Source organism: Amaranthus tricolor, chromosome 16 (genome assembly GCF_026212465.1).
Source record: "Amaranthus tricolor cultivar Red isolate AtriRed21 chromosome 16, ASM2621246v1, whole genome shotgun sequence".
Taxonomy (NCBI): domain Eukaryota; kingdom Viridiplantae; phylum Streptophyta; class Magnoliopsida; order Caryophyllales; family Amaranthaceae; genus Amaranthus; species Amaranthus tricolor.
This window is the reverse complement of record NC_080062.1, coordinates 411,061-420,818: the sequence shown is the minus strand read 5'-3', so window position 1 is coordinate 420,818 and position 9,758 is coordinate 411,061. Positions and strand designations below refer to the sequence as shown.

Here is a 9,758-nt window from a genome sequence, read left to right as displayed (position 1 = left end):
GTAATTAACTAATAAAATTTAATAATATTATTATATTTACACTTTAATTAATAAAATTTTTTAATTCTTTCTATTATTTTAGTTATCTCTAATAATATCTAATGTATAATTTTTATTTATCTTAATTTTCTTTTTAAATTTCAAGTCGGGAGATAAAAAAAATAACAGAAGAAGTAGTAGATTTTGTTTTGTCAACTTATATTAGATACCCATCATACAGCAAAGCCGTCCTCAATATAGAACATTCTAAGAAAATTTGGTGAATGAACTTGCTTGTAAATCTAATAAGAGTGCCTTTAAAGAGAAAAGGGTAGGAAGATGTAGGAGACACACTCAACTCGATAACATCAGCTTAGAACCTTCCATAGATAATTCGAAATTTACTCGACTTTGTAATCAAATGTGATTGATCCGATTTTAATAACAATTTACAATTATGTAAGAAATGGTATGAACACAAAATCCAATCAAACCGAGTCAAACTTCCTAATCAAAAATTATACCCGACAATTCAAATGAACACCTATACATTAAACAAAAATACATAATAAACCACCTGTGGCAGTCAGTAGCCACCTTTTTTGCTTTTGGTCTTTAGTTATTGAAGTTTCCAGCTAGCAGAAACTGGCACTTGGCATCCCTATACTAGTCTTTTACTTTTATTTTTTTATATTTAATGTTTTAGTAAAATAAAATAAATAATAAATATAATTATTAATAATCACCTCCCACACCTATCATTTTCAAGGGTTGGTAGGAGTTTGAGGCATAGATGTTAATGCCAACACATAGTGGTGGGATATTCTCCTTCAATTAAGCTTACCCCATTTAATTAAATAAATAATAATAATAGTTATAATAATTTATGACATTTGGTCAACTTCCCCTAAAATATCTTGGTTTCAGATTTTGATTTGTATTTAAATAATTATACAAAATAACTGATTTCTAACAAAAATTACATATCACTTTTATTTTAAAAATTTAAATATTTATCGTGCTTGTTTCAAGAGAACTTTTTTGTAAAATTAAAGCAAACTTGAATACACGGAATGAAGCTAAGTTTTGATAAAAAGATATTTCTTATTATACAAATTCCATAATATTTTAAGAGAACATACTGATAATTAAAATGTAATCAATACAAATCAATAAACTAGTAATATGATAAAAATAAAGGTGAAAAGTATAACAAGATTTATAATTTGAATTTATTAAAGTACCTTTAGATAAGACTTAGAACATATAAACAAAATATACAAAGAAATACGAACATATAATAAAAATCAAACTTAAAACATTTCTATAAAGTGGTACTTATTGATGAATACAGTATACTATGAAGGTACTCTATTGAACTACCAGAGTTGACACCATGATTAATGTTGAATGCAATAGTTGAACATTTTAATATTGCCCACCTTCTCATAGGTGTGAAAATGATTAAAGTTTAAATAGTAGAATCTTACCATGTCATACTTCCTCTGGATCTATTCATATGCAACTCTAGTGTTTTTAGGCAACTAAATGTAACACTTAAATAATTAACATCTTTAAATACGCATATTTAAAAAGTATAAAACAATAATATTTAAAAAATATATGTTATGGTGAATTTAACACAATCATACTTATATAATTTCTTACAAACTAGTGAGAAAATGTTACACAAAATTAATCTGGCACAAATAAATTTTTGATTTACCCTAATTACAAGCTTTCAAAAAAAGTTTTCACTAGCAAATAATTTTTTGAAAATCGTTTCATAAAAAAACTAAAAAATGATCATGTTAAAATGTGAGAACATTGTGAAAATTATATTTCATTCAAATTTAGAGGAAATACTTTCAAAATGTGGATGTGGATGTGAATAATACTTCTCATCTTTTTTTCCATTTAAATCTTTTTCACTGAACCAAATGAGTTAGAAATAAAAACCACGGACAAAAGAGTTAATGTTTGACTTATGCCGCTAATGAAAAAGACAATATTATCGATTAATTAAAATAAATCAACTGAATTAGTCAACAATCAATTCTAAAATAGAGTATTCCATAAGGAAAAAATACGGCGAAATTTAAGTAGAAGGTTAAAACTTAAAATTTTGACAAATATGAGACCGTTTCAACATGAGATGAGCTCAAACAATTAGTCTATTCTTCTAATTGATAGCTTTGAAATTGTAAATATTAATTTAACACACATATACACATGAACCAACCCATTAGAAATTATCATGCCATGAGACCGTATTATTTAAATATTTTAAAAATTAAATAAATAAGTGATCAAACTTCCAAGGGAAACCGAGTGATCCAATAACCAACAAGGTAAAACTTTCAGATCCAAGAAACCAAATCACACAAACCCAAGCTTCAATCTAACCCATGAAATGACTAAAGAAGGCGTTCAATATCAGATTTCCTGAATCATAATAATTAATAACAGATCAATATTCTTTTCAATTTTTTAGATTATTTAGTACAGGCTTAGTTCAGTAGTACAGTCCATTTAATACAAGTCTCAACACTCAAGTAGATTCATTTAACCCTAAAAATCAATTAAGTCACAAAAGAGCTTTTTAAATATAATAGTGAAACATTAACCAAATTTGAAAATTAACAAAGAAATAATAGGCCAAAATTTAAAAAATGGCTAGTATTGCAAAATCAAACAATTTAACAAAATGTTGAATAAAGAGTCACGTGGATCATACCTCAATCATGTCGAGATCCATCAAGTTTTCACGTCGAATCAAAAATCAAAATTTATACCGATATGGAGTATAATATTATTCATTTATAAACAATATGCACAATTTATTTTTCTTTCCTTCCCAGTAGTCAATCATGTAATTCAAAAAAAACACTTATACTAGTACACAAATACTAATGCAACAATTGGACATATTTGGGTTCCATCATATCAAGCCCAAATGCTGGACCCAACTACTGGGCCCAAAATTCTGGCCCCACCTGCTGGGCTTTGTGGATCACCTCTACTCACTCTAGCATAACATTAAACGACAATTAATAAGAAAAATCAAGGCGCTAAGCGCTTATACAGAAGGCTGTTCAGCTCTAACTTAGGTTAATCACTGCTCAGACTAAATGCAGGTAACATGTCATGTTGAAAATGTAGAAGTTTATTGACTTAGTTATATGATCATACATTAGACACTATTCATGACTAAAAATGAACCAGTCTTACCCGGGCATGCAGCATTCGGCACGAGTAATGCAGCAGGACATAAAACACAAGGCGATATTGATATCCACAACCATGAACAAAAAGAGAAGCGTTAAATTGGCTTCCATCACTAAATCCTTTCGAAATAATATTACATGGACTGCTGATAACCGCTGAAGGAAACAGTGGAAATGAACATTCCCAAGCAATGTGAGAAATACAAGAGAATTGCAAGCATTTATTACCATAAATTAGCATATCATTAATAGAACCAATTACCACAAAAAACATGTACAACGGAATCTACAATCAGGTGGTTGTGGTCGATGTGATTAAAATAGACAACCCAAAACTCTAAATCTAACTTGAACTGGTTCTTTTTGCCCTTGGCCAAGAGAGAGCAAATGAACACTAGAATGAAGAGCCAAAACCCTATAAACAAACACACATAATAAAAAGAGCTAAATAATAAATAAACTAACTAGCTTTCTCCTGTGTGGAGTCGCTTGGCAGGCTGAACAGGCTCCTTAGCACTTAGCTCCATAGCCTTTGATATGAGCTAACAGTTTGAAGTCCGATTGTCACCATCTTGAAAAAGCAATAGGCATCATAGGAACAATACAAAGCTATTCCCATTCCGAAGACACTAATAGAGGGAGAAGGTAAGGGCAAAAATGAAAATAGCTTATGTTACCTATTGAAGGCCAGAAAACTGAAATTATAGAAAGTTCGACTATGAACCCTCTTTTTTTGGAGGGAGTTAAATTATGAACCTCGCAAAAAGGCAAGCTTTGCAAATTGCAGTTTCTAAGTCTTATTTGAGTTCTGGTTCTTTCAGATAATATATTCAGTTATTGAAATATCCATATTCCAGGTTTATTTCGACTTAGTTTAGGTCTTGCTCAGGTCATATTTATATTCTGTATGAGGCTGTTGTCAACTACTACTGGTTCATCAGTCATTAAATATTAGACATTGATTTTTGGGCTGATTCAGTTCGGAACAGTTCACATTCAGCTCTACAGCTACTTAGTTTTAGATAAATAAGGCCTAAGGGTATTGCCATGAAAATTTGACTTGCAATTGGATACGGATCAGTTTGACCAGTAATCAAGAGTCAATGTGGGCCTTGTAGATATCATCTTACATAATATTAATGGCAATAAGTCAGCCCCTTCAAACAATAGTGACAAACAAAAAGAACCTGAGACCTACCTCTGTAGATGGTGCAACAGAATTCGAGCACCTACGTACTTGTTTGCCAACATCAAGTTGAACTGAGATGTTGGCATGTGATATATCTACTCCAGAAGTCTGCAGTGAGTGGGCAAGTCTCTTGTGTAGTCTGTTCGATACCAAAAGTCAGATATCAATTCATGAATTCAATGCAAGCATGAAGAAGCATTTTAATATTTCTACCTTTTTGGGATTGGCGTAAAAGGACTCTATGCAAATATCAAAGGACCATCAATTTAAAAGAGAGTACGAGAGCTCAAACTAATGCAGATAGCAACAAATAAGTACACCTAAATGACATTTGATCCAGTAGAAAAACTTGCGATCACTACTGAAAAGGGGATACTATAGTGGTTGGCTTTTAGTTAGAAAGCTCACCTAGGCATGCTTTTGGCTAGTGTCTTGGGTGGACAAAGGATTCGGTGCTTAATTGGATTGTGCGAGACAATACCTCACTTTATAGTGCCTAATTCAAGCGCCTCAGAAATAACATGCAAAATATACTAGTTGTGATTCATGAGGATGGGAAGCAAGATTCTCAATTAGCTGGATTCCTCTTGCAATAGGGTATGGACATGGTTGCAACTTGCAAGGGAATCCGTACGTGATGGAAGTTAAGATTGCCGTGACCAAAAAATAGGTTGATACAACCACGAAACTATCCGCATTGACTGCAAAAGTTGATTAGCAACCATTACCGCAACTCAATCCATATTTTTGTACTATGGCAGACATGGCATGCCGAATAATGAAGAAAGGACAAACAGGAAATTTTATCAATAGAGAAAAACACATTCATTGAGTAGAGTCGCATAACATACCCTTGAGAATAAACATCGGAAACACTAATTGAACCCCGATCAAATGTCCTATCTTCAGTAACTATAGTAAAACCCTTGGCTGTAGATGGTTCAGGGTGGGAAGAAAGATTCTCAATAAGCTGCAATCCTTTTCCAGGAGGGTATGGACATGGTTGCAAGGGAATGCTCAAGGGTACAACAGCATTCACTGACCCAGTAGCATGATCTGCTCGGTGAGGAAATTCTCCACTGTACTCTGATTCTACTGAGCCTTGCATGCTAGTCATGGGTTGAATTGCAGTATTCTCGTCCAAAAAGCCATTTCTCATGGCCTGTGAATGATTAACATAGTTGTCCACTAGCCCATGATTGGCTTTCTGTTTAACAATTTCAAAAATGAAGACTTTCTTCATGGCAGTTCAATGAAATAATAGCATCTAGCACAAAGGCAATTGAAATATGTATACCACTATTATTGTTATTTATAGAACAATGTAATGACTTATCATATTTTTAAATGCAATCCATTAAGATGAATACAACATTCCATATCTCAATGTCATTAAATAGATCCCCCCTAGGCTCAATTCATAAATATAAATACAACAGGAGGAAAAAAAATTCAATGCCAACATGACTCTCAAAGAACCAAAACTGCGGCTCACAAAGCTTGTGAGAACCCACTCTAATTTATGCAGAGTATCCAGAAGGTCTCCAGCATTACATATAGATATAACATTTGCCGGGAGCGATACAAGTAAAATTGCTGCTATCTACAGTCTTGATACAGAAGCATCTTGCTTCAAAATTAGGATTTTAAGTGGTTTTATGTTAACCTCCCAACTTGTCATAGTGATATTTTGTTTCCTGATGTCGCTCCAGTGAGTGATCATTTTTCCTCCATATGGTTTGTTTACCTACTTTGAGATCAATACTGGGTAGTTCAATTGAGGTACACAAGTTTTACATACTTGAATGACAAATAAGAGGAAGGAAAGCATAATGTAGCTTGAACAAGAACCTCTTTGTAGATATTACACATAGGCATCTACCTCATACCCATCATTTGGAGATTAAAGCACTTGGAGATGAAACTAGAGCTCAGGATCTCTTCATAGGGCTAAAGGATGCTACAACTGGCAGGTACAATGGTGCATAGCCAGGACAGTGTCAGTATGTGACCTGTCCCATTACTGTTAAGCCAACCAGGAACAGCATGTGCACTCTTATTAAACAGCATAGCAATCAATGGTTAACTTGAAAAATCTCTTTGTTATTACAAGGGTAAGGTTGTGTATAAACCACCTCATTTCTCACTATACCCTTATGGAAGCCACTCTAATGACATTGGGAAAACGCTGTGTTGTGTGTGGCTTGGCCAGAGCTATAATACTAGGCCATAAATTATCTACAGTGGGCCAGTGGCAAGACACTTTGCTTCTTCATATTTTCTTCGATAAAATCTAAACCAACCAATATCCAATTTGAGGACCAATAATAAAAAGGGTACCAAGAGTAGTCTTTGTGGCCTGTGTCATTTTTCCTTCATGCGTTTTCCATGCCTAATCGCTTCTCAATTTTATATAAATTTTAAATGTTTGTCATTTTTATCTAATTTCACAGAGATTTATACTTTTTAGTTTCAATTTATAATGAATATTGAAATGGCTAATTAAATCATGTGCACTCCTTATTTATAAAATTACAAATGTTGCTTGCTACCAAGGGTGAATCGAAAACAACTTTTTTGTAATTACTAACAATAATAAGTTTGCCTATATCCACTTTCCAAACCACGCCTAGGTGAGAATCACTAAATGACATCAGGGGGATATACTAATAACAACTTTTTCAAATATACACATGAACAAAAGCACAAACATTAAAAAAAAGCTAATACACACAAAACTCTACAATTTCCTTCCCTCAAAGTCAAACTAGCGGTTTACTTGAGTAAATTTAATCTCAGATGAGACCAAAAAATTAAAAACCAATAACACTATTAGGTAACATACGATATCGCCAAAAACAAAGCTAATAGAAAAATGAACTCGAGCTCAGAAGCTTTTCTTCGATACAAAAATCTTAAAAGGAAAAGATCAAAACACTATCAAAGATATCAAGAGCAAGTTCAAAGTGAAAACAAGAGCAGTGATAAGTTTAAGAACTCTATATCCATGGTATCAATTTAGTGGGCTCTTGAGACCATACTTGATGATAGGACCCTTCATACACTTGTAACTTCTCTTGTAGATATTGAACGTACTCTATAACCTTCAAAGATGAAAAGTCAATATTAAATCAAAGGCAATGTGATAGAATCGAAATAATAATATATATTAACATTAAGACAACAATAGTTATGTATGCACCTCTAGCAAGAGTGAAGCTTTATCTCTCTTTTGATCATTAGGGATAATCAGATCTTTCAATATTTGGAACCTAAGGATATATTGAACAAAAGTCAAAACCACAAATGTCTGTGAGAAATCACTATCCTTTTTTATTGGTAGAGGGAAGAAGTAACGTATTAGAGGTAGAACGGAGGAGAGAAGGAGGGATGTCTAGATGGAAGGGAAACAACATATACAGCAATTAGAATGTGAGTTTTCACAAAGAAACTGATGCAAAAGTTGCATATTATTCAAAGAAACTTTAAATTCCTTTGATGACAAATGGATTCAAATTTAAAAGAGGTTATTGACTTCTATATTTCAAATTGCAATAAAGAAATTTAAAAAATTTTACAAAAAGCAACTTTCCCAACAATTCAGTAAGATGCAATAGTAATGGCTCTCATTATAAATGATTGGAAGCAATGACACATCAGAAACGTTATGTTGAAGGTAAGAAAAAGGCAAACGCAAAGTTAAAGTGAACATGGTTCAAATCAATGCATCTAAAACATTGCCCTCAAATGTAAATTTTGTGCAGCACCACTACGCATTTGAAGTAGCATTAAGATGGTGTGATATCCCTAGGGGTGAGGTTGTTGAACATCTACTTCCTTTTTTTCCTAAGAGTCTAAAACTATCTCTAATCTATTCTTGAGTGGACCCACATAAACCTAACATGGTACTTTACAGTTTATAAGAACCACCATGAAAAATGGATTATTATTTGATCAATGTCCAAGGAGAGTATAGATATTCAAAATACAAGCCAACCTTAAAAGGATTCTACTCATTTTTGGCACTATTACTAAAGTGCAGTACACTAATTACATAGTTAAACTACTCTTCTCTTCTATGTTTTCTACAGCGTACTTGGTAAAAGTAACAAGATCATAAGGATGATGAGATTGTGCGTATCAATCATGGATGAGTCCATTCAAATGTGCATCAGTGCAGATAAACTTAAAAAGAAATCCTTCAATGGTTTTACAAATTACTGATCACCAACGCAAATGCACTAAGGGCCATTGCTTGGTAGAAGATACAATACTACAGAAATTGACAAGGGACATGACAAATAAATTTAAAGATCAGCTCCTTGCCTCACCTCAAGTCCTCAATTTACAATATGTTGACAATAAGCTATTTCAATACTCTTGGACCACTTCTTCAACACAGAACAATACTTCCAATTCATAATACAATACTAAACCCCACAGTTCATCATCTCTTTTGCTTGAAAAGTCCAATATTTCTATACTCAGCCACGTATACTATTCAACATTAATTCAAATATCTTCTATAGAAGTATCAACACTCCGCTAGTACATAATAGTCATCAAAAGATTTTCAAAATACAGCCAATATTCAGAATACTTTAAAATGATACAGTAACAATTTACAATTATATGGCAACATTCTGAAACAAAACAAATAGGAATAACAAAAGTCACAAAATTGAGAATTATGTCGCAGAAAAGCATCAAAATATAACTCAATCAAAAGAATTTACACGAAATCAAAACAAAAGATATTCACCTTTCATTGATTTTACTCCTCCGACGCTGTTCAGTCTCGGAATGTTTTAACCTATAATTATTAGGTTTATGCTCCGCGCTTTTGCCTTCTGTTTCAACAACATTTTCACAATACATTTCACTTCACTCACAACTATAAACATCACAACATCCCAATTTTCGGAGAGTAAAGTTTCGGTCAGAGAAAAAACCTCGGTGAGGATAAGTGTCGGTATCAGTAGCAATATCTTCGGCGTCATTATCTTCGTGATGCTGGTGATGAGGAGGTATTACAGTTCTCACCATTGTTTAGGGGAGGAAGCTGGAAAGATTTCAGTTATGGCGGGTGAATATAAATATAAAAAATAAAAATGGTAGATTGGTGCCCTAGAAATTAGAACGAGAAAAGGGGGAAGATTTCTTAAAACAAAAGACATCTAGTCTATTTGTGTTAAATAAAATATACTAATTTTTTTCTATCTATTTGGTGATTTGTAATTTCTTTCCCCTTAATTTATGGGTGTTTAAAAGTAATAAGGATTTGTTATTGTATTAGTGTTTTGCTTTATGTTTATCAAAGTTTAATCGAATCGAGTGAAATGATCAAATTATAAGTTGAATTG

General features: G+C 32.7%; 1 protein-coding gene across 3 annotated transcripts; it reads right to left on the bottom strand.

Annotated features, from left to right (window-relative positions):
* Positions 1-3,311: 3,311 nt before the first annotated feature.
* On the bottom strand, positions 3,312-9,758 carry LOC130802168 (transcription factor BIM2). Of its 3 annotated transcripts, none has more exons than XM_057666086.1 (7): positions 9,348-9,758; positions 9,158-9,245; positions 7,598-7,667; positions 7,437-7,499; positions 5,247-5,602; positions 4,405-4,534; positions 3,312-3,835 (listed from the first exon to the last, which is right to left on the bottom strand). In XM_057666086.1, the coding sequence occupies exons 1-7, from the start codon at positions 9,439-9,441 to the stop codon at positions 3,797-3,799; spliced, it is 840 nt and encodes a 279-aa protein (XP_057522069.1). In that variant the 5' UTR covers positions 9,442-9,758; the 3' UTR covers positions 3,312-3,796. The 3 variants fall into 3 exon arrangements, with proteins under 3 accessions (XP_057522069.1, XP_057522068.1, XP_057522067.1); XM_057666085.1 differs by having other exon boundaries at positions 3,312-3,777; XM_057666084.1 differs by having other exon boundaries at positions 3,312-3,748.

Coding starts and splice junctions, on each gene's coding strand:
- LOC130802168 (XM_057666084.1), bottom strand. CDS start 9,441: ATGGTGAGAACTGTAATACCTCCTCATCACCAGCATCACGAAGATAAT. Junction 9,246..9,347: donor CGACACTTATCCTCACCGAG/GTTTTTTCTCTG, acceptor TTGTTGAAACAG/AAGGCAAAAGCGCGGAGCAT. Junction 7,668..9,157: donor AGGAGTAAAATCAATGAAAG/GTGAATATCTTT, acceptor ATATATCCTTAG/GTTCCAAATATTGAAAGATC.